This window comes from Halictus rubicundus, chromosome 17 (assembly GCF_050948215.1).
Source record: "Halictus rubicundus isolate RS-2024b chromosome 17, iyHalRubi1_principal, whole genome shotgun sequence".
In the NCBI taxonomy this organism is placed as follows: Eukaryota; Metazoa; Arthropoda; class Insecta; order Hymenoptera; family Halictidae; genus Halictus; species Halictus rubicundus.
Window position 1 is genome coordinate 1,374,804 of NC_135165.1, and position 27,703 is coordinate 1,402,506.

The following is a 27,703-nucleotide window of genomic DNA, read 5'->3' on the forward strand; positions in this document are numbered from 1 at the left end:
GCGTTTTCGTCAAACGACCTTGTAGAAGACTGACTCGACCCTTGGAGGAGGTTCAAATTTTAGATCGATCCGCGTGCGCATTCTTCTTTGCTCCAAATCTAACAGAAACAATAATCTTAAATTTTGACCGTCGAATGGTTGCGCGTTCGACTTCCGTACCCTCGATTTCGGTTTGCGAGTCTCTTCTATTCGGTTGTTCGTCGAATCGATCACGCTGCGTTACGTTCTGTCCCGAGTTCATCGGATTCTATAATAAGTTTAACCACACACGGTTATGTTCGCTGCGCGTCCTTTTCTTGTCCCCGATATTTCCCGCGGCTCTGTCACGCTCAAGATCAACGTTTCTGCGAATCGATGGCGAAGATGTTTAATTACGCGTCCGTATAGCGACTGGGCTTCTCGGTTCTAGGTAGGTTAATTGTCTCCGGTAGAAACTAGCTTGACATTTGTTACGAGTTTTAAATAAAAATTCATTAAAGTGTACAGAATATCTCCGCAGCAGTTTTATTTGTTCGAGTGCCTGTACAGCCTGTTCACGAGCGAGAGCGAATCTCGAGACCCATCATCGATCCCCGATCCATCATCTTTCGCCTCTACGTCTCGCAGTCGGACTCCTCCAGCTCGCAGCTGGACGACGCCTCGCCCTCCATACACCCTAATTCCTCGGGAATGCCTTCCCCCATTGGGATCCTGAAACGAGGATCAAAATATCAGAACCACTTTGCGGCCCGCTGCTATCTACCACAAAAAAATGCGGTTTTTCAAGCCCCAATATCTTCGGAACATCCGCCGAAATTAATTAGCCCCTTCTCGCATGCAAAACGCTCCTTTAATTTTGCTCCGGTAGCTTCTTTTCTCGATATATGTCAACAATACAGGTCTTGCCACACACTATTATCCTTTGATCCACCTGAACGTCCTACCCGACCCGTATTATGTTTGCCCCTCTTTGTTACCCCTCACGGTTATACACCGCGGTAGTGGGGATAGTTCTGCGACCTTTATCAGCCAGATATTTGCGACGTATATCGAGAAAAGACTGCCCGATACCAAGAAGATTAGACAATCGCAAGAGCGTTAATAAATACTTCTCGAACTAATGGAAGGATAGAAATTTTCACTGGATGCGACCACGAAGACCCGCAGAGTCTAACAAAGAAGCACAATATCGCGTTTCTTTTCTGGAAAATGATATACGGTCGAGAATAATGCGAACGTGTGCTGGACACGTTTGTACGTTTTATCGGGCGAGCAACGCCGCTCGTGAACATTTTCTTCCCGAGAAATAAACCGATACGGTCGCAAGTTTCGAGTGGCGAATTATTGTCGAGCGGCATTGTGTTCCACGGCGATCCGCCGCCTGCGGAAAGATTAATCGAACTCGTTTTGGTACAAGCCATCCGAATGTTCGCCGGGAGGATGTTAATATTTCATCGGTCGTCAGCGAATGAATTATCCAGGTACACACTACAGGGCTCCCGCGTGGTTGTTAGGCGGTTTCGGCTGGAAAAACGGTAATCAAGCTTCACACTCGCATACGTAAATCAAACCTTGCCTTAAATCGTCTACGTATTCGTTTGCTAAGGAATCGCGGCGGTATGGAACACCGCCGGTTTGTCCTGAATGCATTTCGAAATCTTTTTCGAGTTCTCGGAAACGCATTTCTGCGGACAACAGGCTTCCTCCAGCGACCTGCGTTCAAGAATCATTCGATTAAAAAACGACGTCCCAGCGAAGCGTTGCGCAGAAGCGAGGTGAAACGAGCGAACTTGGACCCTGCCACGTCACCAACTTTACCCATAAGTTCACTGCAATTATCCTGTTAACCGTTTCTACCATACTCTACTCAGAAACTTGAATGTCCGCTTTAAAATCTGTATCGGTACAATTTTACGTCAACTACTACTTAAATTATTAGTTCTCCTATTGGAATCATTTTCTATCTTATTCGAAGCGGCAGTTACTACTTTCCGATTAGACAAAGGGTTAACCCTGTTCCGGTAATTTCTGGCCAATTAGAATTTTCTGTAGGAGAGCTGACGCATCGTCCAGACCAACGGGAAAGTTTCAGCCAGAATTTCAGCGAGAAGCAACTTTTCTTCAGCATCCCCGGCCAGGTTTTCCCTCGTTTCGAAGCAGTGGTACCTGCGGGGTCGGCAGAGCAAACAGTTTATGGCTTGGCAACGTAATTACTTGTCAATGACCCAGTCTTGGCCGCACTCGTTCATCATGGACAGGGCTTGACAGAAGTCCTGGCCGACCGCTTTCAGGTGTCTGGTGTCCAGGTGCAATCCGGCCAGCGCTCCTTGATCGCATCCGCAGAAGCTGGTCTCCATCGTGTAGCTCCTGCGAAAGCGAACAGTCGTGTGTCAGACCGGAAGGAAGCGAAATCACTGTCGCGCAAGCGTAAACGCCCGGGGATCGACGGGTCGATCGATACGATCGTCGCATCGATCCTCGGCGTCGGACGCTTCGTGTACCTTGAGACGCCTAGCTGCCGCCATATGGCTACCCTGGCGGTGGACTCCTTGTTCCTCTCGACCTTGAACGAGCACAGTGGCAACGCGAACGCCGGGGATATCCTTTGCATCAGGTGCGGCAACATCTGAAACCCAGATGCATCAATGCGGGCCAAATTCGCGAACGCTATACCACACGCGAGAGGCCCTTCAACGACCTTTTCGCACTTTCGTGACGACCGGTTACGTTAACACTAGGTTTTAATTTATGAATATTCAGATTGCAAGGATGCATCCGTGTTAATACAGTTGCAGTTTCTGGATTAGTAGATGTACAGGGTGTGAAAAAATTATATGTCACGGCCACCATAGCTTGATTCTACACCTACGATTTGGTGGAAATTGACATAAAAAACTCCCTGCAAAATTGACTGCAACAATTATAAGAAATGCAACATCATTTTTTAAGAGAACTGTTGAGATGCGACCCATGGTTTCTTTCACAAAGTTGATCGTTATGACCAGTAGAACACGATTAAACAAAAAACAAATTGTTGTTTTTTGACCTTGATTTTCAAGGTCAAGGTCAATTTTGCGGGGAGTTTTTTATGTCAATTTCCACCAAATCTTAGGTGTAGAATCACGCTACGGTGGCCGTGACATATAATTTTTTGACACCCTGTACAAATAAAGGGTTTTTGAAAGGTTTTAACACCTCCCTTAAGTTTGTCGCTGCTGATACGATTTTTGGCTCTGCCGATTGTTGTCGGCCGAAAATTACCGGCGTCCTCGGGGCGCAGCTCGATGGATCGTGGATCGCGTCGGGTAGATCGCGCTAGATCACCGTTCGCGATGCATCAAGCCCGACGAGGACGGCGCGCGAAGCGGTGGGGCGATGCGGCGTAACGCTCGTAACGCTTACGATCTAAAAATACTACAGCTAGCCGGCGATCCTCTTTCGTCCCTTACCAAATACTGCACCGGCTGGTCCGGTTTCGCCCTGTCCGCGGCGCTCCAAGAACCCGACCTTGAGCAACCGAAGAGAAACACGTTCTTCCTCCGTGAATGGCCGTGGTAGTCGACGAAAACGTGGGGAGGTCGCTGCAGCACCCTCGTGCAGTACTCCATCAGTCCCTTCGTGTGGTAGATCACCGGATGGAGCACCCGGTTCGGGTTGCTCCATCGCCTGTTCAGATCCTCGTTAGTTAATCCGTATCGATTACTGTAATCAAAAGCGAAAGTGTAACTCGTTACCGTGTATTCTGCTACGCGCGCGCGAGATCCGATGGGAGAAGCGATCATTACACGGCGAAGCCCTCGAGATCGAATCGAGATCCACGGCCAGAAAAATCGCGAGATTTTTCCCCTGAAAACCGGGCGCACGGCCCTCCTCGATCGTCCCGATCTCTTCACGCATCTGGGTGGGAAATACGACTTTTTTCCGCCTAGATCGGTCATCGGATCATTTCTCCTGATATTTTTACGTTATAATTCCAGACGAAATTATCACAGCCGTGGGGGCCGTTTGAAAAATTGCTAAACAATCGCCGGGGTCGGCAATGTGTTAGTGGTCGCCCTGCGACCCGGTCGAACAATCGATCGACGGTGTGTCGCGGCTATTATCGTCGCGTTTACACCGCTTTTTACGGTGCGACCAGCGCGAAATGAACTTCTGAGAACCGAGGTCTTAGAATTCCCCGGACGGTTCGCACGCTGACGGCGTCGCACGTTGCTGCGGGGCGAAGAAAGGCCTCGTCAGAGATCGTCTTCATTTAAGGATTCAGCCGCGGTTAGAAGGACGTTTCCGGCGGCCGGAAGTCGGTCCGGAGGAAGTGACGCCTCCGCGTCGCGCATAGCTAATGGTGGGGCGGCTACCGTGGACCCCTGGCACAACTCTGGCAACGCGTTGCAAACCACTCGGACCTTTTCTACCTGTCGTCCCGACATCGTTCGAGATGTACCAGGTGTCCGACACCTCGAATACTAAGCACCCCTCGCGATTTCCTCGGAATCGATCGAAAACTCCACCACCCTAATTGCTCCCGCCCCTGGACGGTAACGATTTAAATTACATCTTATAGTCCCGAACTCTTATTCTACGTCGTTTACAATAATCGAGCCGTTCGCAGGTCAACTCGATTAGCTCCACTTTTCGAAATATTTGAAATTCATGTGTCAAAGTAATTCGTTCAGTCATATGTACATTGTTTCATCAGATTTCTCCACTTTCTGATTTACGGAGTTAACCCTTTGCACACGAGTGGTCACTCTGAAGCACCACTAGAAATTATTGTGGCATTATTTCACAGAAATTACAAAAAGATATTACAAAATATTTGTTACATCACAAAATTTGTATTCAATAGATCACTAAACATTTACATATTATATGTAGAAATCGGATCGGTTTCGTGCGAATAAATAGAAAATAGCGCCGAGTGCAAAGGGTTAATCGACCGGGGCAAGTGAGCGGCTCAATTGGTGGAATAGTACGTTATTTTGAAAAATCGCCGAATATCGGGATGAAAATGAACGAGCGCAGGTTCGAGGGGTTAAAAATAAGACGGATCGTCCGGTGAGACGGGAAGGAGAAGTCGCTCGGCGCGGTAGATTAGCAATCGTCACACGCGTTCAGGTGGACAGGAATCGGCGATCGTTCGTCCGATCGGGACATCGGCCACGTAACAGAAACATTAGCAATTTGACGCCTCGTAATCGCTTCCGGTGTTCGAGGTGTTAGTCGAATCGCGCGCGCGACACGTCCGAGATAGCAAGCTAACGATCGATATCGTCGCGCGCGGCAGATGCCGGGGAACAATGAGAGCAACTTAACAGCAGCGTCGCGGTGACGGTGCACACCTGCGGATAATGATGCGCTTAGGCTAGCCCCGGAGGGTCGCTCCTCCCGTCGTCGCGGACGTTCACCGGCGGCATTCGCAGAAACCGTCGAAAAACAAGAGTCATCGGAGATAATAGATTTCGTCCGGCGACTCGGAGAGGAACGTGGGACCGATGAAATACGTTGAGAGAGAAAGAAAACAAGAAACCCGAAGAGAACGCTCTTCTCACTCACTCTCTCCCTCTCTCTCTTTCTCTCTCTCTGTCTCTCTGGACACTCGGACACGTCTATTGAAACGGAACGATCGTGCCGCGCACGTTTTGCGCCCGCGAACGCCATTACCAGGGAACGATAGACACGGAACTTCTCTCCGTGGACGATCCTCTAAACACGGTGCCGTTACCTTTATCTCTATTTCGAGAAGCGATCAGTGCCTCGTCACGGATCCGTTCGAGCCGACGAAAAAGTTGCCGGAGATGAAGAAACCACCTCGACGATGACTTTTACCCGAGACGATTGGCATCGCGCGAAAGCAATATCCTTCCCGTGCAACAAGACTATATTTCATTGCACAGTTTTTGTTCGTTCCATCAGGAGCAATGCCACGGGCGATCGCCTTTTTATGCATACACGCTTTTCAGCACGTCGACTTGAAACGCTAGATTATGCTGCCACTCGCGCAACGATGCCACTGGACCTGAAGGGATGCTCCCAGGTTCTCGGGAACCTCGCATTCCCCCGTGCCCTTGAGATGTTGCATGGCTCTTGGAAAATATTCATTCTTCAGTATTCCTGTGACTTTTGCATTCCTGTGACCCTCGGAATATTGAGTGCCTTTTATTTCGCGTACCTTTATTATTTCTCGAATATTTCGAGTCCCTTTTTGCACAGTCTTATTATGTGTACCCTTGGAATGTGACTGTCTAAAGTCTCCCATGACCCCTGGAATATTGGGTAGGGATTTTTTGCATTCCCCTATGACCCTCCTGCATTCTCATGACCCCTGCAGAGTATTGGCTTCCCATGACCGGCAGGGGAACTTTTGCGTTCTCGGAATAATATTGACTAACCTCGAAAATAAGTCCTCGAGCAACCTTGAAACAACGATTTGACGCAACTGTGAATAAAAATCGTTTCCGACGTGCACGTTGAAGGTGGAATAAAGCGTGAGTATAATTCGGAATTCGTTGTTAAGGGAAATGTGCAGTCACCCATCTCGCGGTGTCGCTAGCATAACTTGGAATACCAAATGGATGACCTCAGCCGGAGGTATCCATCGAGTGCCGCGACTATTACGTGAATAACTTTTGCTATACCCGGTGCGCAACTTTTCTCTTCCGAATTTCGTGTTGCTTCGGCGTGAACGTAGCTTTGCAAAGTAAACTCGAACCGTGGAACATGCTCTCCCATAAACGAGCAAAAATGTTTCGCGACTAAAAAAAAAGAGGACGCAGGTGCACCGAAATCGTGTCCGGCACGATGAACACGATTTCGTCCGGTCACAAAAGACGCGGAAACCTCAGAGAGGGGGAGCAGAGAGGCCGGGGGTCATTCACGAGCGACAATGAGACAGAACTGCACGACGAATTTCTCGGCTGTTTTATTAGCCGGCCGTTGTAATGGGCAACATCAGTCTGTGTTCGTGCTAGCGGCCGATGTCAATGACTTGAACGGAGGAGCCTTGACCGCGAACTTCTCTCACCTCTTGGGAGATCTTGTACAAATTACACTTAACCGGCCCCGCTCGTCTCGGGCCGGGGCTCCGGCACCGTGAGATTTTCAAAGGTACCGACCGGCGCTTCGCGTATCACCGTTCCCGTAAAAAACCCGGTGAATTACTCGGTCCGCCCGTTGCGTCGCGATTAATCAGCGACGATCGAGCGATTTATCGTCATAACTCGATCGGCCGTAAATCACGCGGGAAACCTTGCCTCCGGCGGCGGCGGCGGCGGCTCCATTGTCATTCTCGGACTTGACACAAACCCCGAAGAGCGTCCCTTCAGATTTCTTCAGATTCTCTTCTTCTCCGGATCTCCCTAGTTCTTCGATACAGGACTCGAAAAAAAAGATTCCTTTCATATGGTAATCTCTAATGCTACTACCTGTTACGCAGCCAATGCAACGGAAAAACCCAGCGAGAAACTTAATGCCTCACCCCCTAACCGTAATTCCAAAGTCATTAGTTTATAGATACAATCCGGTTTATTACAGGCAAATTTTCGGACATTTCGTAGCCCCCAATAATCATAAAAAGGAGACCCCACCGATCGAGTAAATTCCGAGATACCTGGAGTTAAGGTTTTATGAGTATGACCCAGGTCATCTTTCACCCCATCCGGCAAATTTCATGGCAAACTTCGTTGTCAACCAGCCTGCCAATCAACACGGAAAATCACGCTGATTAGCTGTCCGGCGAAGACGAAAATCATTCACGTTTTTTACACGACCATTCCGCGACCACATACTGTACATTAGATTTTGTTAAAGTTTGAATTATATTCTGTTGTTCAAATCAGTCTGTTCTACGTCAAACAACCTATCAGCCCTATCCCTATAACCAGTGATAAGGTCCAACGCGTTTCGCCACAACGAAGAAAATTCTTCTTCGACTTCGGAAAAGTTTAGCCGCGGACGCGTTCGCGTAACACTACCAATTACCTAGTTTTTCATCTGTTCAGCCTTTAACGACTAGAACTACCGAGCCCTAAACGTGACTTAGACTTATCCCTTTATAGTAACAGCAAGATTGAGTTTGCTCAAGTTTATGGTAACATGTACTCCAAAGAAGAGATATATCAACCCTTTGCACTCGACGCTATTTTCAATATAAAACTAAATTTTTCTTCCGTCTTGGAATATTTTCGTTTTATTCATACGAAACTGATCCGATTTCCACATATAATATCTAAATGTTTGGTAATCTGTTAAATACAAATTTTGTAATGTAACAAATACATTGTAATATTTGTTGTAATTTCTTCGAAATAATGCCACAACAATTTCTAGTGGTGCTTCAGAGTCACCACTCGAGTGCAAAGGGTTAAAGAATTTCTCGTGAAAACGTTTTCGTAGTTTCAGCAACCGTGAAAGAAGAAATCGTCCACCGGTGAATCTGACTGGTTCGGTAGTTCTAGTGTAAATAATCAAGAAGGCAACACTTTATAGAAATATGTTGCTCCCACGGTTTCATTCTCACCGTTGGGTCCCCCCGAGCAATCATGCTCGGCCGCTTCGAGACGCGTCGAAAAAATCGAAGCGGCACGAATCTTCCGATCCGCCTCGCGTGTCGGAGCGGAGCGGTTCTCCGTGTTACGTCGCGTCGTGCATACACGTTCCGCCGCCTCCCGTCGCGTCGTTCGGCGGGAGGCGAGCGTTCGCGGCTAATATTTCCGAAGCTTGTCCGATTCGCGCGCGTTCTTCGCGAGGTAACGGGCCGGGCCGGGCCGGCGCGGCGCGGCGTCGGCCCGTGTTGCTAGGAAAGAGATCGTCGATCTGCGAAACGACACACTCGAAACGTTGTCGGGTCGGTGTCCCGTTACGCATAATTTTCGCCCGGGCCGGGTCTATCCGGGAGGAAACGCGCTCCCGCCACGACACTTCTGGGAACGGGCTGTCGGAACTCGGAAAAATCCTCCGGGATCGTTCTTGCGAGCGTAGAAGAACCGAGACCCTTGTGTTAGGTCTGGGAACGACGTTTCTTGGCTCCCCTTCGCCTGATCGTCTTCCACGTATCAACCGTCTCTTCCGTGAACTTCGCCTTCGCGGGTTCGCCCCTATCTTTTGTTTCATCTGTTCTTCTCGCCTCGCGGCATTTTCTCCGAGGTTATCCGGGGGTTCGATCGCGTGGAACCCGCGGGGTCCGCTCCGGTGAACCCTCTCTCTCTCTCCTTGCCTCCGATGTCCCCCGGTGCCCCCAACGGCACCCGGATCCGACAAGAAATCCATTTCCTCCGCCACTGAAATACGAGCGTGACTGAAGCCTCCGGTTGATCGGGGCACGCCGCGTAATAGCGATCCATCTGATCGTCCGCGATTTTTCCCCGGCTCCTAGAATATGCACAACCACAGCTAGCCGGAGAGAGAAATAATTCGTTCTTGCTTCTTCCTTTTCCTTTTCTTGCCCCAGTCCATTTCCACATCTCGTTTCCGCTCTCGCCTTCCACCACTTTTCCTTTCGCGGCACTTCGCCTCGGTTCTTTTCACTTTTTCGTGTCCCCCTCTCCTCCTGCTTCGAGGATCCTCATCTCGCCGCGCTTCTGTTATTCCAACTCGCGCACGCACTCCTTGCTCGTCGTCCCACGTGATTTACATTCCACGCGACGCCGCGCCGTTCTGCTTCCTTTCATTCACTGCGCTCCTGTTTGTGCGTCCGTGCTTTCTGCACAACCCGAACACCGTTCTTTTTGTAAAATAATCCCCCGATGTTCGTTTGTAATTTCACGCGATCTTTTTCCCACTAGTTATGTGTTTCTAACATCTCAATCGCCGCGAGCTGTGCGCAGAAGAAGCTCCAGACAACTTTTCTTACAATCATTCCGGGAGAAATAAAATCTTCCTCGTCCAAACGATTTATTTCGCTCGGAGTTCGACACGTCGGAAAGAATCACACGGACAGAATAATTCGCGCGAGCGGATTGCGCAATCTAAATGCGATCTTTCTTTCACAGGACCGAAGGATGTCGTAATATTGGCGAACGTGGGCGTACTCTCGTTGGTTTCGAGATGAGAGAGAGAGAGAGAGAATAAATCGAAGGATAAATTCCTCGGGTAAAATTGCCGCCGCAGGAGCGGAGCGTAGTTTTCCTCGAAAAGGCTAACGAGGTGATTCGGTCGCCGGTGGAATCCGCGCGGCGACGCACACGCGGGCGCTAAATTTGTCGCGACACATCCTCTTTTAAGCGTGCAAATTACCTGGACGAACACCTTCTTCCCGTGGCTGTTATCTCGAGCGTGTTCTCTCGCGCGTATCGGGAGCTGCTACGAGCGCCATATGTCGTCGTCACCGTGCCCGGAGCCCCGACAAGTGCGTCTTTATGGGGAATTCGCCCAACTACGGTCATTAGCATCTCATTAACCCTGACGACTGTACCCGAACTACGATATTCGATAACTACGTTATCAGTCCTTGGGTTTCCTAGTAAATTCAACTCGGTAATTCTCCAACGAAGCAGAAAAATTTGCTGATTGCCCATTAGAATACAGTGATTTTTCTCTGTACATGTCGCCGAGGCCTGGACGATGAACGTCGCGGAGCTATCCCCACTCGAGAATGCCTCGAGAATTCACAGAATTGCGGAGACTAATTTAGCAGCGAATGTTCAGATGATAGTTGGTTAATTTCAGGGAGGAGAATTGAATTCTCGTCGAGCAGAAGAGGAAATCTCGCGTGGTGATTTCAGCCGGGACACCCTGTATAGTCGGAAAGAAGCTCGCGCGTTCGATAGCAGGGGAACTCGCTTATGGGAGAAGCGCGCGCGGAGAAGGGCCGAGTGACGTTCGTTCCGCTTGGTGCCCGGCGAAGGGCTGACCGCGCGCATTAGAATACTCGTGACCGGACCCCGATTTACATTCCTCCGCGAAACGCCAAGGCCTGTCGAGGGGGGCCGTTCTTCTTCCGCGGAGGCCAAGGGGCGGGGGCAGAGAGGGCCCAGGCGGATTCATTCGCCACGCCGCGCCGCGCCGCGCCGCGCCGCGCCGTGTCGGGGGCCCTTCTGCCCGTCCCGGACGGAGCAAGCAGTTTCTTCGAACGGAAAGCAGCCCTTCCGCGCGCTCGTTCCCGCTCGGCTCCGCTCGCCCCCGCCTTTCTGGGCCCAACGCGGACCGAACGCGCGCGGCGCGGCGAGGGGTCGCGAGGAATGCCGGGGCTTTTTACTATGGCGCGATTGGTCGCGGCGAGCCCGCGGGCCCTCGTAAAATCCGCGTTTCGCAGCACGAACGACCGGAACGACGGATTCCACGGGATTAATAAAATAGGGGGTCGCAAATCAATCCGCTGCGACATCGCCGACCGAAACGCGCGTTAAGCCGCTCCTTATTTTGTTGCCGAGATAACGTTCGATTGGAAACTGGTCATCGTCGCTTCGCTACGAGCCGCAAACCGTTGAAAACCGCGATAATCGCGGTTGCACAGCACGACAACAACGAAACACCGTGATCTTCAATTTCAACGACGAGAACAATGTTGCGCGCGGCCTGTCCTCGCGGCTGTTTCTCGAATCCCGCCTCGTCATCCGCGCGACAGACCCGTCGCGGTTGGAATTCGTGACCAAGGAAATTCACGTTTCACAGAAGCGAACCCGAGAAACACGCTTCGCAAAAACCGCACGACGAGGTCCACGATTTTGTTTTCGCGATTCGATCTGGATCTTCTTCGGGCCGCGGAGCAGGACAGTTGGCGAACGTACACACACCGGCGCGCGATTACGTGCCCACGCCTTGTTACGCCGCGCCGCGCGCATATATTTAGACGGGCCTTCTTTCTTCTTGTTCCCGCAGGATTTAATGCGAGTACCACGGGAAACAGCGAAACTCGACGCAGGGAACACGTGATCCTGCCGCGTCCTCTAAATCATTGTTGCGTCGCGGAAACCGTCGGCCGCGGTGGTCGGAGATATCCCGCGGGAACGCGTGTGGGAATTCGGCGAAACGATGCACTCGTTCGCCTGCAATTATCCGCGAAAAATTCTTGTTTTGTTTCCCTTCGCTTTCTTACGACTCCCTACGAAAGAATTGAAACGGATCTAGGCGTCGCGCGCAGAATAATGCACGCGATACGTATGCAATAGTGTACACGTTATGCAATAAAATGAAGGCGACTCGGTTCTCGTAGGGCCGCGAATGGTTGCTAAAAATAAGGGCCTCGTTCAGCGAACGAGGCAAGGGTAGAGGCGCGCGTTTTCTGGCCGATGAGAACGCGGAGGCAACGTCGGCGCCGCAGTGCCAGTGATCGCCGATAGAATGCAGAAATGGATGATAATAACAGCCGTGGCCCGTGTACGACCATTAAATGCACCTTGTGCTGCCCACCGTTTTACTTATGGCCCCTGGTTCTGTTCTTGCCGCTGTTACGTGCCCCGGCCAGGCCCAACTGAGAGTGACCTAGAACCTGAAACCGTGAACCTCCGACGTTCAGGTTGCGGTTACAGGTCGGCTACAGACTCCATTTCTCTCTCTCTCCCCCCCCCCCCCTCTCTCTCTCTCTTTCTCTCTTCGTCCCCCTCTTTTCTGGTCGTCGTTTTAATACAGCGCGTATCATAAATGCAGCGGCCCTTTAAAATTGCTGATCGCTTAACCTTTTGAAAATAAACTACCCTATAATATTGCCTCCTATCGCTTGGCAGTGCTGTGCTTGCTTGCACTGTTGGCATCAGATTGCTAGGAAAATGTAATACCAGTTTTGAACCCTATCTTAACACTGGCTTTACGGAGCACTGAAAGCGAGTATTTTACATTACTTTATGAAAATAAAAATAATGTATTTATTCAAGTTTTTAGACATTTTAAAAATAATATATACCCAAAGAAATTGTTGAGTAATTCCACGTAGATGGATCTTCACAATCTCAACAACCGTAAATTAAAAATATTAGAACCCGTCGTTTTATACGGGTCCCGTAAACCTAGTGTTAACCCTTTGCACTCGGCGCTGTTTTCATTCTAAAACCAAATTTTTCTTCCGTCTTAGAGTATTTTCATGGTATTCGTACGAAACTGATCCGATTTACACATATAAAATGTTGTATTGTAACAAATATTTTGTAATATATTTTGTAATTTCTTTGAGATAATGCCACAGCAATTTCTCAGACGTGCTTCAGAGTCACCACTCGAGTGCAAAGGGTTAATCTTTTCGAATGTTTGAAGAAGTTCGAACACTCTTGGTACTTTCCCGTTTGATTACAGAATACCAGAGCATCGATTCTTGTATCGTAGGCGAGCCTGAAGAACGGCGGCCGGTCGCCGAAATCTTTTCTCGGGCCATCCGGACGCTGAATTATGGACGCGCCGGTATAATTATGATACGCACTGTATACATATAATTGAGAGAGGAGCTGCTTTGCGGGCAGATTTATGGCGGCCCGAGCATCCTCCGGCCGGCGACGATTCGTTTTGGCGGATTCGAAGGCAGTTAACCGTCCGCCGCGGCGCGGCGCGGCGTCTTGCCGGCTCTGAAACGCGGCGAACAATTAACCATTCGCTGGAAATCATAAAGTTTCCCCCGCGGCTCGATGAGAAACGATTGAATTAGCATTCCCCGTTCATTACACGCCGCTCATTTATATTCGTGGACCATGGCCGGCCGTGATTTATATTATTAGAGGGATCTCCGCCGGTTGCGGGAAAACGTTCCAACGTTTTTCGACGACCGGAAACACCGGGGGAAAAAATACGAGAAATCTTATTTTTCCTATTGTTCAAGTTCTTTTGTCGAATCTAACAAAAATATCGTTCAACTACGTTCCCATGTGCAACTGAAATACATAAGTCGAAAGCAAGGTCGAGCGTGCGCGGGGAGGACTCGCTCTGAACTTGACAATGCATTGTCAAGGTCGTCGAAACCGGCAAAGTGGCCACGACTCGAAGCGGTTAGCGAATCGTCGCACAGCTCGTCAACCATAAACCATAACCCGAGTCCACCCGCTTTTATGGAACGTTCCAGGTAACAGGAGCTATCAATTTGCTTGATCCTCGTCCTCGGGGGCCAGTCTGTCAAAGATTCGCTTCGTTAGCGGTCCTTTTAATTCCGTCGGAGCCGGTGTCCTCTTCTTTTTCTCCCTTTGGTTCCGTTCCAGTTCCGAGACCCAATTCCGAAAGCGTTCGGCTCTCGCTTCTTCTCTGATTGGTCGTATTGTATCGTATAGGTTCTTTCTCGGTATTTGCGCCGTTTCGCAGTTGGCTAGAAAGGGTTCCAGGGAAGAGCGTGGGTCCGGGACGTCTGGTCGGGTCTCTAAATTAAATCTCGAATCGGATAGCCGCGAAATCTATTCCTCCTCCGGCTGGCGCGGCCACGCTCGCCACGGGAATCTCTAATGAAATCTACATCCCTGCGACGACGCTGCAAGGCGACACCGCGCGACTCGCTTCTTCAAAAAGCTCGGCCGGTGCACAGGCGATTTGCATACCGTCGCCGCTGGTGGTGCGCAAACGTTCGAGAATCGCGCGAAAACGGCCCTCGAATTGTTTCTTAACGCATCCGCGCTCTACCAGCGGAACACTACTGGAATTTAGGTTTGTTTCTAGCTGGCAGGATTTTGCGCACGTCACTGTTATTTCGACTGGTAAAATTCGTTTCGAACCGGAATGTAGGAACCGGAGTCGACGCCTCGAGACCTCAATTATATCACGGTCACGTGAATCCGATTTCGGCACGACCGATGACGTCTGCGCTCCTTTCCTCCGGCGATTTCCTGGTCGATCGTCCTTGAGGATACAATATTTTCGACCGTCCGAACACCGTTATCTCGTTTTTTCTACCTTCGACAGAGATTAACGAGCGAGAATTGACGAGTCGATAAAAATTCGGCGAGAGGAAACCGTTCCTCCATCATCACGCGCATGGCGTGAAAACTTGTTTATAATCGCCACGGTCAGGGATCTGCGCTCCAGAGATTTTCTCCGGAGAAAATCACAATTTCTCGCGATCACAATTTCTCTCTCTCTGTTTCGTGGCCTGTCGCGTGTCCTATCATTTTCATGGTCGGTGGAAAGCGTGCAAGGTCGTGGCGTTCTAGAGTCGCAGGGCGAAAAGCGGGTGATCCTTTCCGCGGGTCCAGCGAATAATCGTTCGATCATATATCCCGCGGCCGTAGATCGCCTCGCCTAACGAAAGAACGCCGGGCCGACTGTAATTCTTGTCACGAGGCGGGATCGCCGACAGGTACGTCGATGGAAGCGGGAATGTTTTAAAAGAGGGGGCGCGAGGGTTGAACGCGGGGCCCGGCGAGAGTCCGTGGCGTTATACCAGCGGATATATTGATGGATATCGGCTGGCCGGGCCCGGCTCGAGGGGCCAGGGGAGTCACGAGGAGGCAAGGATGACGAGGATCACTGTCCTAGAAGTATCAAAATGGAAGAGTCGATGGCGCGTCGAAGCCTCCGGGCCAGTATGGCTCCGGCGATCCACTCGAACGTCGAGGCTATTCGCGGGCTAAAACCGAGTCTCCGCGACGCGAACAGCCAACGCGATCACCAGAAAGAAAGAGAAACACAGAGAGAGAAAGAGAGAGAGAGAGGGAGAGAGAGAGAGAGACACGGTTGAAAAGGGACTAACGCGGAGAAGAAGGAACAGAGGACTCCGAGGAGTAGGGAGAAAGATAGAAAGAACGGGGGCCTTACATAGCGATTGCTGGCAGGGCCTGAAATAGACCTCGAGAATCCTCCTGTAGCATCCTCTCTTGCTTCGCCTCCTCCGCCGGTGCGCCTCCTTCTTATCCTCGTATTCTTCTTCTTCTTCTTCTTCGTCTTCTTCTTCTCTTGGCTCTTCGTCGAGCAGAGTTGCCCGCAGCTCGAGCACACAGGGTTTTCTTGCTTTTGTTTTCGCAAAAAAGGACCAAGCCTCTCTTCTTGGCTCTCGGCTGTGAGAAGTTGTTTCTAGCGTCTCGTTCGTGCGAGCAGGACCGAGGGAAATGGCGAAAGAGGACGATCCAGAGAGAAAGAGAGAACACAGAGAGCGAGAGAGAGAGAGGTTGGCCGGTGGAGGATCGCTTGTTTATCCAGGATCGAGCTTCTGCTTTCGTTTCGTTCGCCGATATATGGCCACGAGAACAGACCAGGGCCCCGTAGGCATCGCCGGACCTAAGTGCACTCGACGAGAGAGCTCACGGACCGCATTCCCGTGGGAATGCATGCGTCGCTGGGAATCCGACCTGCTAAACTGACCTGCGCCAACGTACCAGCAAAACGTGACCCACGCAACGACCCACGGGGCTTGCTCTCTCTCTCTCTTTCTCTCTCTCTTTCTGTGTCTCTCTCTCTCCGTGCGCGCCTAGGATCCCGACCAGAGCTTTCTTTTGCTCCTGCGGCTCCCCAAGCCGATAAGCGAGAGTCGTGTTTGTTAACGAACCGAACCTGGTCGCAGTAAATTCGTGAGCCCCACAACGAAGCCCGTCGTCCGCTCGAGAATCCCCGCGAAAAATAATGGCACCAGCACACCTGACCCTGAGAAGGGTCCTCCCAGCCTCGCGGGTGCCATCGGCAAAAGTCGCGCAATTTCCATTCCCTTCTCCGAGAGTACGAGCTGCTCTTTTTCCGCTTCCGATAACAGCGAAAGTAACGCGAGCAGTAACGGAGTTTATCATCCAGATCTTGACGACATATACAAAGAGAGATCACTTTGAGAGAGAGAGAGAGAGAGAGATTTGTGCCCCAATGTATACAGTAGAAAAATAGTGAGGGAGCGACGACCGACGGACGACTACCCCGAAGACGTCTCATTCAGGGGTGGGTAACGCGGTTGCGTACCTCCCGGGGTCTCGCTGTGGAAAATGAGACGGCCCCTGATCGTCGATCATCCATCTTTCGAACGCGTCTCGCGAGGTATCGCGTCGGATTCTCGTTACAGATCGAATCGATCGGCGCTGAAGGCCTCGAAGATTGCACAGGCTCCTCTCGAAGCCCACGTGCGATTCTCACGGGAGTCGCGTTCGCCTCTATTTACGATCGACGGGGTGTTGGTGTCCCATGATGAAGCACGCCGGCTCCCGTAATTCCGTGCTCGCCGCGCGCGAACCTGTCCCGGCGAGTTATCGTGCCCCTAAATCCGGACCCGCCGCGCGTCCACGCCGGGAAAATGCCGGCTCTCGGGACACGAGACGATACGGAGGGAGAGAAGAGGGTCTTCCGGATGTCACGCGAGACGACGTTCTGGCTGCTCGCGCGCAAACGACGATGATCCTGCGACGTTACAGGATACCGGCGACGAGGAGACACGGTTCTTCTTCGGTACCGGTTGCCATCGTAACCGAGGAGAAAAGAAAGAGAGAGAGAGAGAGACAAAGAGAGAAGAGCCGACCGCGGGAAGACGTATCCCGGGAGCGGGTGATCCCTCGAGCGAGAAGACGCGAGCGGTCAGAAATGAAGCCTACCTTGAGCCGCGGGGCCTTTTTGCGGCCTGCCGATACGGTCCCGCGCCAACGGCCCCAGCAAACGACCAGCTACGCCGTGGAATCTCGTCGAGAGGAGTCGGCGAACGACGGGCCGTTTCCTTAAAATAGACGGAATCGATTGGGGAAAATGTTCTCCAGTCAAAATACCTCCGAGTGCAAAGGGTTGATGGGAAACTCGGAAAAAATTGCAGGCTCCCAGTTTACCGGTCGACAACTTCTGACAAAGGGGTTCTGCCTGCGAGCCTTCCTTTAATTCTTGTTATCGCTGGAGTCCTGCAACGCGAGAGACACGTTCCACGGCATAGCGATCTCGAGTTGTGCGAAACCAAGAGCGCAGAAAGTCGAATAAATATCGTCTCGGTGTAAAAGAAAACTAACAAAAGCCTACCAGAAGCTCCCAAAATCGCCCTATTTGCAACAAAGAACGTACAATTACCGGATTTTTGCGACCGTGGCCCGGGCGGCCATATTAATAACGTGCCAATGGCGATCGGGATTCGCGCTCGTTCCCGCGAATGAAAATCGTTCGTTACGAAGGGAAGATACCTGGGATGGGAGCCTTCTCGGTATCGTAATGGCGGTCTACTCGGCCGAGATTGGGGTAATTAACGCCGAGGACCCTGAACGAACCTCCCCTTGGCCTCGTCCCCCTAGCCTCTCGAGCGCATAGCCGCGCATTAAACGCGGGAAAAATCCGCTCCGTACGCTCGCTCGTTCGCTTGCTCGCCCGTTCGCTCGCTCGCTCGCTCGCTCGGATGCGTTTAAACGATTGCGAAACGATTATACGTTTTTCTCTCGGGGGATTTCTCCGTTAATGGGGGAGGGCAGATAGAGGGCATCGGGGGAAAAAAACTAAGCAACGGAAAGAGACCGAGGAATAAGAATAGACGGCGCCAAAGGCTTAACAAGGGAACCGGTTCAAACCTCCTCGCGCATCGGCACGGCGCGAACCTGCGCGCCGACTTTCATGGAGGTTCTTCCATCGCTGCACCGTGCACCGCGATGCAGAGCGTTCGGCAACAGGTGGGAATTTAATAACAATATCAGCTGAAAGTCCGCTGTAAAATGGCGGTGACACCCGTGATATATTTTTCCAACCGTTCGGCCAAACAACACCCTGTATGCATACCGAGCGGCGCGCGCGGATCGCTCCCGTGATCGCCGTGATGATGCCTGATGATGCCTATGCCTGGCGACCGCGGGACCGTGCGCCAGCCTGTCCGAGTAATTAACGGCCGGCCGATGGAATTTATAATGTCGCCGGGCTTAGAGGAAATCCGGATGGATCCGAAGGGAGCGACGCGATCACGTCGACGCGTTCGCGATCAGCAATTTCCCGGAAAAATGCGCTGATTCCGACAGAGTAATCGCCGCGGACGGCCGCGGATCGCGGTGTTAATTAAAGGTCATCTAAGACTGTAACAACGTCGGATCCGGTGTCGTGCTCTCCTCAACTATAACTTCTATTAAAATCTGCTTCTTATCAAACTCTTCGCGTACGAACCCTCATCCGCCGAATCGATTTGATACATTTCCTTCTGATCATTACTGAAAATAGCTCTTCGTACTACAAGCTGAATGATCTCATTCTAAACTTATCTCGTTTCGCCTTAAGGTTCGATTCTCGAAAAAGGAAATTGCAAAGTTGATCGACCGTCTTTCTATTTACATTGATCTTTTACCATTGATAAGTAAAATTAATTGAGAAGTCCAGGGACGGTTCAACGTTCTTCTCGAAGCGCGTGGATGGAAATTTTATACGTTGGAAGAAATTGTTTGCGATATTGTTTGCTATGCATATGAATTTACCACTGTCGAGCACAAAAGGTATAAAATTGACACACGTTAGAGAACTGGGAAGATTCAATTCACTCGAACTTCGTGCGGTTTTCATTGTAACATGTGCTGAAGTAAGAAGGTCAATTCAATCATGTCTAGTCTAGCACTTAACACTAACCCTACCGAGCCTTAAAAGCAACTAATACATGTCGTCTTGAAATCGTTTCAAAGAATCAAAATCATATCATATTAAAATCAAATCATGTCTCGTCATGTTTATAAGACGACGATTTCCCACGAAAGCACTTTTACAATTTCAGTGATTGTAAAATAAAAAATCTGGAACGATCGTTTTGACCGACTGTGGTAGGTTTAGCGTTAAGAACCAGTGCAATTAAGAGTACTGTCAGAGACTCGCGAGGTGAACGCGTTCGAAGCGCGAGGGGAACGTCGGCGGGACAGTTCCTGAAATTTCGAAACGATGTTTACCGATCTGTGTTTCCTTTTTGGAGAAAACCGCGTTGCTCGTGCGCGATGACTTAACACGTATAAATAACGCGAACGCTGGTCGAACAGCGTCGAGGCGTCGCGCTGTTGGATGGCCGACGACCTTAACCAGCAGCTAACGACGTCGTTCGCGATCCCGAGGATTTTGAGGGATGGTATGCGGCTCGGTGCGGCAGCGCGTCCGCGGGCACGCTCAGAAATGAAGTCTACCTTGAGGCCGGGCGTCGTTTTTGCCCGGCCGGCGTCGATACGATTCCATTCAGGACGATGAAGACCGTGAAGAGACGCCGCCGAGCCGCGGCGAGATTCTACCCGCCTCTCTCGGGGCTCTGTTCGCCGCAAAAACAAACTAAATGACAGGACCACGTTATTAATAGCGTGCACCGGCACTCCGAATAGATTGGTGTTCGCGGGTTCCCCAACAAACGATCCTCGCGAGAGCTGCCTCCTCGTAAATCGGCCGCGGGCTCGCTCGAAAACGCGCTTGCCGATCTCGGATCAACCTCCTGGCTTCCATCTTGTCAAAGTCGATCCCCTCTTTCGCTTCCACGATGTCGAGAAATCTTCGATCCTTTCGATCGAGGAGAGAGAGCCTTTGTTCTCGAACTTTGGCCGGCCGAAGCGCTTTGGATCGCCGGCGAGCAAAGTTCAAGCGTACCCGTGTCAACGAACGCACCGCATCATCATCATCATCGTCGTCTCCTTCGGACGTTACAACGCGCTTGGCGTTTTTTTTTTCTTTCCTCTCTCTCTCTCTCTCTCTGACTCTCTATCTCTATCTTTCTCTCTTTGGTTTTCTCGCTGCGGCGAATCCTGCCACCTTTCTTTCCGAGAGCCGCTCTTCGGCAGAAGCAGAAGAGGAGGACGAGGAGACCAAGTCGATTACATTTCGGTTCGTCCCGTGTATCCCCGACCGGCTGTGTGTCTCTCTCGCTGTCCCACTCGTGTGCCCGCGTCCCTTCGGTGGGCTGGTTCGCTCTTCGCTCGTCCTGCTCTAGGTTAGCCAGTGAATCATCTTCAACGACCCCCTCCTCTGGGATCCGGGCAGAAGACTCTTAAGGGGGCCCACGGCGCAGCGCGAGGCCAGTCCGAGAACGCGACCCTAACACTAACATCCGGTGTATTCCGAGAGTCGGAAACGGAAACGGCTGCTTGATCGATTAATCGACACACGGCAACATGAAGATCGCTCCTCTGCTGCTGCTGCTGGCCGTCGCGGCCTTCGCCTCAGGTGCGTACCAAACATTCCGAGCACGTTATCGCTATTACCCGCGTATATCCGATTTTAACCCGTTCGACGCGACGCGACGCGCCGATCCACTTTCCGAATTCGCAATTCATTCTCGAACTCGAATTCTCGTTCAATTCGCAATTCGAACTCGAAAATATTAGAAACGTGCCGCGTGTCAGGATTCGGGAGACTTCCTCTCTCTGATAAAGCAGTGTCGCAACCTTTGACTCGTTCCAAGAACCTTTGCTCGAGCATTGTCCTACCGACGCGTCTCGGCGGTTAGGCGATTCCTTTCCCGTGCAACTGCACTCGGACCGCCAGAATTGCCTGCTCGGTTTGCCGTTTGACTGTTTGTTGCTCGATTATCTCGAGGCTTTGGACGTCTGCCAAGATAGCTTCCTCTTCGAAGGGTCCTTCGACGAGTTCGCCATACTCGTTCTAGATTATTCCTCTGGGATCCCTGGATCCGACGATTATTTCTCGAAATTCGCACTTGAAATTCCGGTCTTCGTGGCGGACCGTTGTGTTTAGGCGATTTCCATTGCGACTGTGTTGCGTGGTCGCACGGGGTCCGGTTAATTGCGGCGCAAAGTGGCATAATTCCTGAACGCGCAACAACGATCCGCCGCGTCTGGCGGCTGTCTTCTTTCGCGGGAACACTGGCCCCGGCAGACATCTCAAGGCCTTCAGGTCGTTTACCGCCACCTGCGCCGCCGGCTTCGCGATCCGGAACATTTTTACGCCGGACACGCACCCTAAGAACCACGCGCTCCGCGCTTGCGATTTTAATCCCGCGATTCCCGAAGGTTCGCGAATTAACGCGGCACTTCCTGTCGTTGTTCATTCGACCGTTTTTCGAATTTCTCGATCGACCGCGCTGATCCTTTCAATTGGCCGTTTAGCACCGCGCCAATCCTAATTGGAGAACCGTGGAAAATTAGATCTTCCTACGGAAGCTTGAAAATTCCAACTTATGCCAACCAACGGCCCTCTTCGTGCGCGAGGATTCGGAAGCTCGTATGCAACTGCACCGGAGTGCATTCTTTGCCATTCCCTGGAGAGTAGTCGGCTTGGAAAGGCGTTCACCGATTTTCTTAACGTCCGTATAGTAAAATGGCGCTGCAGTCTGAATGTTCGAGTCGTTACTGTTCGATTTATTCTCGCAAAAACGGCGATCGAAACGAGTCGGCTCGGTAGACCGGCAGAAATTCCGTGGCGAGGCCAGCGGTTTTCAGCGACAGGCAGCAATTAAGAAGACTGCTGGTCTCAAGGTTACTCGCGGGGGTCAAAACGGGTCGTAATCCACACGGGTACTGTTAACCAAATAACCGTACAAGTTCAACGAACCCTCGCGCCGGAGAGCGCGAGAACTGCCGAGTGGCCATTCCGGCTGAAACGGACCGCGTCAGTGATGTGTACACAGGCAAAGGTAAATTAAAATCGCGTTAGAGGGAATGATTCGGCGCTGCGCACGCGTCCCGTGCTCGACGGCGACTGCCACGGCCTCGCAAACAACGTTCACTACGAAAATTCGAATTCTCCGAGGAACGTTCAAATTGCAATTGTTTTTTTCTTCTCCGTCTCCTATCGAATGTTTCACCGTTTAAAAATTGTCCTAGCGATCCATTGAGCGGCGTTCACAACGGAGACGGTTCGTTCGAACGAGGAGAATTTCGTAGAGAAAGGCTCGGAAGTTATGGTTCGAAGCGTCGATCCACCGATGAGATTATTTAATAGTCGACGACGCGCGTAACGGTTCGACGGTGAAACGGGACACCGGGTAGATTAGGATTCACCGGATGATTTTTCCCGCGTCTGGGACTGCCATTTGCGGCCCGGTCGGAAGTCAACGGTAGAGAGACGTGCCTCGATGAGATAATACTCTAGGGGGTGGGGGGCAAGAAAGGAATTTCCTTCTTTGTTCAACTGTCACCGGTGGGGGGGGGGGCCGCCATCGATAGATCACTTTTGTGCTACGGTGAATCGATGGGAACACCTGTACAGATATCCTCGCGACGATGACATCACCGACGCGACGCACGAATATATGCATGCCTAATTCCGAAACTAATCATCCTTCGAGACAGAAAGTCTCCTAAATCGAATGGAACGTATATTTTCTAAGTCCAGCGGGACGAAGCATTAATCAAGAATTAATAATCAATCGATCCTTTGATATCAATAGTTTGAAAAGACTTGTTTCAGTCTTTTCTTATTACGGTTAATAGTGCGAGTAGAATTGCGCCCATAAGACCCAGCATTCTCGAAACTAGGTGTTCCACACCAGCAAGGTCCACCGTATGTAAAACTGTCGTTTGATTGCTCGGGCCTCGGCGGGTCGGCGGGCTGCTAGGAGGCAGAGTGTCGGTTTACCCGAGGGAATCGGGCCACGAATCACTTAAGACTAATTTGCAGCTCAAAGGATCACGACGATCCAGCTGGACGGCGTGCAGTACTTCGTCTCGAGGATGAACCCGTACAGTCCCGAGCTCAACTACTTCCTGGCGTACCAGTACTGTCGCTCGCTGGGCCTGCAGCTGGCCTCCTTCGAGACGAAGGAGAAGGCCGACACGATGGCGCAGTACCTGAAGAACGCCGGCTACGTGAACTACGACTTCTGGACATCGGGCAACAAGCTGGGCACGGACATGTTCCTCTGGATGAGCACGGGCCTGCCGTTCAACGCCACCTTCGACTACATGCAAAGGCAACCTGGCAACAGACACGCCGACGTTCCACCTGGCACCGAGCCTCAACGAGTTGCCCGCGAAAGGTAACCGAAAAACCCCTCCTTCGAATTCTCGCTCGCGATCAACTTAATTAATATATTAGACCATCGCATATGGAAATGTCCGATTTCTCTATCTGGACGGGGTCAAAGCACTCCGCCGCGAGACTGTAGGAGAGGTGCGGCCGGTGTTCGCACCTGTCCCTGAACTTGCGGGGGTCGAAAGCCGCCGCGCAACCGGAAGTCGGCGTCACAAGTCCGCGCGGACAAAGATGGCCGTCTCGACCGGAAAGACAATAGACCGACACGACGTCCCACCGTCACGAACACGACAATTATCGGTGTTCCCCGCGTGTCCTCGCCCGGAAACACGTGCGCCGACTCGGCGAACGAATCCCGACGCGCGTTGCTTCCGATCGAGAAATTTCGTGACACCTATCCGTGCGAGCTGTCTCGACTCTGCAACCGAGGCGTTCATTCGTCCTTCTATGCGTACGAAGTTTATTGATACATTGGTTTCAAATTTTTAAAATAGCTAAAACGCGAAACATATATTCAACTCCTATTTCTATTCTTGCAATCACCGCAGAAAAATTTTTATTTCGCGCAAAGGTCCCCCCCCCCCCCCCCCCCCCCGCCGTCTATTTATCACTCGTACTTGCGACACTTCGATCTTTAGCAACTCCTTGAATGCAAAAATTGTTTCGAACAATAGTACGGCATTTTTAGTGATGCCTGAGAGTAGTCTTAACACTAGGTTTACGGAGCACTAAAAGCGAGTATTTTACATTACTTTGTAAAAATAAGAAGAATGCTTCTGTACAAGATTCTGTTGAATAATTCCACGTAGACGGATCTTCACAATCTCAAAGATCGTAAGTTAAAAATATTAGAACCCGTCATTCTGACGGGTCCCGTAAACCTATTGTTAAGAGAATGTCGCCCCGAAGCTTCTCGATCGGGAGTGAATGTTTACCGAGCATTTAGAACCGGAAATCGCGTGGTTTTCCAGCGGCAGCAGCGGAAGCGCGGAAGGTTGCGTCGCGATGGTTGCACCGAAGTTGCTCTGGGAGGCGCAGGACTGCACCCGGGTGAAGGACTTCATCTGCGAGCAGACAAGATGCTACTACTACAACTACGGCAGCATTCCAGTCTCTGCGACTCAGGGGTAAGAGGTGAGATAATACCTGTCACAGAAATACACGAACCTGCCGAGACGGTGAGAGGAGAAGGAGAAAGAGGGGTTTTTGGAGGGGCGCACCTCTCGGAGGACCTTGGACGTAGTGTCCCTCCAAGCGATGGACGCCGATGGCGCACGGACGAGAAAGAACTTGAAATTCGAAACGAGGTCATTGCCGACGATAACGCGCGCGATAATTGCTCGCACGTTTCGCGGAGGACGTGATCCGTCGCGAGACGTGCACCTCGAAGACGGGCCTCTTCAGCGCAAGATTTCTTTTTCACCGTGCGACTCGCGCGATTCCACGAAACCCTGATATACTTGCCGCTTCTCTCTGGGATAACGAGAAAGTAAAATAGACGTTGGGCTAGTTGGGGAACGCGACGCCTCTCGGGGCGTCGCAGCTTGGAATTAATACGCTTCTCTCGCTTCTCGCAAAAAAAAAAGACGTCAGGACACACACGCGGTGGAAGAGTGTGGACACACCGCTGGACCCGCTGTCTATCAGCCAGCAGGGTTCGTTCCAGACTGTTCCCAGCGTAACGCTACTAACACCACACGCAATTAACACCGCTAACACGATCACAGCTGGCGCGGGCATGGATCCGAGGATCGAGAGCGAGTTTCTTTCGCTCTCGAGCCTGCGCGTAGACACGAGATATATTAGTCAAGGTCTGCTTCGTACTCGAAAGGTACGTTTACGTTCGAGCTGTCTGCAAAAACTTGGGGCCTGAAGCCGTGTAGAGAACGGTAAGGCGTCGACGCATTGGCACATTCGTAGATCGCGGAAGCAGGAAGAAAGAAACGAAACGAAGACTTTCTTCTTTCTTTCGCTTCTTCCCAACGTTGACATGGGCTTCTTCGCGGTTATGGTAACGCGTTCGTAATTCGGTCGAGTACATTCGAGGGCGTTTAGATTGAAGCAGGGAGCAAGCAAAGCAAAGCTTAGTAGACGAGATCGGATTTAATCGCCGCTCAACCCGAACCTTTTTCCACTAGCTTCTATCGCAGCCCCGACGTAAACGTACCCCAACGAGGCTGACTCCGGGGCCCGGAAATGCTCCTCTATCGAAAGAAAAATCAGCGCCGTTCTTCTCCCATGCCTGCGCCGGCCAGACACGCCCACTGACAGAATTTCGAAACCGTCCCCGTAAACCGAAACAAACACCAGCAACGAGCCCCCGCACACCACGAACGAGGGGAAGAAGTCTTTCCTTCCTGTTTCGTTCGAAGATCTACGGCTTCGTCGGTGACCCTCGAGCCGCCAGGCGCCTTCAGTCCTGCCACCAATTTCCAGAAATCGCAGACCTTACGTAACAACCACCTCGGCGCCAGCCAGCGACGACCAGGTCGACGACCACGTGGAGAGTAGCTCGGTGACGAGCGACCGGGCGCGCGAGGAGGAGGAGGAAGAGGAAGAGGAGGAGGAGGAGAAGAAGAAGGAGGAGGAGGAGGAAGAAGGGAACATCGACGAGTATCGAACACCGGAAGAGAACAACGGTAGCTCCGTCGTCGACGAGAAACCGTCCGAAGACCCGGTCGTCAGCAGGCTGATCACCTCCGCCGTTTCCGCATCCGACAGGCAACCCTCGAACGCTCAGACGACGTCCTCGCCGGTCGTCACCGAGGACATCCGCCAAGATCCGACCGACGATCAACTGGACAACACCAGGCCGGATCATCTGCCGGACATCGCGAGCCTGTTCACCGACAGCCCCGCGGCACCGCAACCGAGGAAGGACAACGTGTTCGAGGGACTGCAGACCCGCGAGGTTCACCGTTCGTCCCTGCGATCCTCCTCCGACATGAAGCTCGAGCATCGCGAGTCCCCGGACTATCTCGAGACTCAGTCGGAGACCGAGTCGCCGAACAACGGGCTCGAGGACGCCCACACCGTCGGACCGTACGACAGCGTGCACGATTACTATGTCAACGACCATCCGGAACCGGCGGCCGAGCTGTCCATGATGAAGGACCAGGACGACGACAGCAGCACGATCCTGCCGGAGGCGGAACCGGCCTACAGGTACAACATTAAAGTGCGCACCAACGGCAAAGTATTAGATCCTCCGTCCAAGTAACGCTTTAAAACACTTTAGGCATCCGTCTTCTCGCGTCACGATCCACGTCCCAATTGCATATCGCGCCTGCACACCGAACGCAGTGATCTCTCTGTATATGTCGCCGACGCCTGCACGATAAACTACCGAGATGCTTTAGATCTACCTGGAGATGCCTTGGAGTACATCACCTGGATGTTGCACGACGCTCTGGCGACGACATATATCGAGAACTCACTGCGGTCGAACCTTGTACGGTGGACGACATGTACGATGCGAAATTTGCCATAAAACGGGAAGTGGTGGGAGACTTCGGAAACGAATAGCTTCGCGAAATTGTACGTTTGTACTTCTGAGTACTCTGTTTGGAGAAGGAAGGAGACACGTTGTCGCCGCGACGTTCAATTGGGACGCAGTTTTCTTCGCGGATAAGTGACCGGAGAACGGTAGAGGGAGAGCCGAGAAGCTAGATGTATTATGTACGTTTTTATCATGTGTATATCGTGTCAACCCGCGAACGGTCTCGGTCGCCGACGGGACCGTTCCCGCACCTATCATCGCTCATCAATTAGTTCCGATCGAAGGAACTCGCGCGCGACAGTGCTCGCTCGGATCCCCTCGGGATCCGGCTCGGCGGAGAAGAAAATAAAAGATGTTCGGAATCGTTCGAAAAAGACGTATATCATGTTCGCGAACAATTTGCTCAAGCGTTGTATAATTCGTGAGAGACCAGCCGTGGACTCTCGACGACAGAGAGACATCGTTTCTTCTCGCAGGGGCATTTACGCGATCGATCGATCGGTCCTTAATCTTCGC

General features: G+C 51.6%; 3 protein-coding genes across 9 annotated transcripts in view; 2 read left to right on the forward strand and 1 right to left on the reverse strand.

The window, feature by feature from the left end:
• Positions 1 to 435: 435 nt before the first annotated feature.
• The window catches only part of LOC143362565 (cytosolic carboxypeptidase 1), a 43,503-nt gene continuing 16,235 nt past the window's right edge, over positions 436 to 27,703 (reverse strand). For 6 of the 7 annotated variants that reach the window (XM_076802846.1, XM_076802844.1, XM_076802841.1 and 3 more), the window contains 5 exons: positions 3,429 to 3,681; positions 2,481 to 2,605; positions 2,194 to 2,346; positions 1,556 to 1,692; positions 436 to 690 (listed from right to left, as the gene is read on the reverse strand). In XM_076802846.1, the coding sequence (XP_076658961.1) occupies positions 1,581 to 1,692; positions 2,194 to 2,346; positions 2,481 to 2,605; positions 3,429 to 3,681 (643 nt within the window). In that variant the 3' untranslated portion in view covers positions 436 to 690; positions 1,556 to 1,580. The remainder of the gene's footprint in view (positions 691 to 1,555; positions 1,693 to 2,193; positions 2,347 to 2,480; positions 2,606 to 3,428; positions 3,682 to 27,703) is intronic. The other variant, XM_076802840.1, reaches the window with a different exon arrangement.
• LOC143362707 (uncharacterized) lies at positions 20,344 to 26,244 on the forward strand. The gene is made up of 4 exons (XM_076803099.1): positions 20,344 to 20,919; positions 23,335 to 23,692; positions 24,660 to 24,822; positions 26,125 to 26,244. Exons 1-3 carry the CDS (start codon positions 20,868 to 20,870, stop codon positions 24,817 to 24,819), a joined length of 570 nt encoding a protein of 189 aa, XP_076659214.1. The 5' UTR covers positions 20,344 to 20,867; the 3' UTR covers positions 24,820 to 24,822; positions 26,125 to 26,244.
• Positions 25,427 to 27,448, forward strand: LOC143362616 (uncharacterized). The gene is made up of 2 exons (XM_076802960.1): positions 25,427 to 25,519; positions 26,096 to 27,448. Exons 1-2 carry the CDS (start codon positions 25,427 to 25,429, stop codon positions 26,906 to 26,908), a joined length of 906 nt encoding a protein of 301 aa, XP_076659075.1. The 3' UTR covers positions 26,909 to 27,448.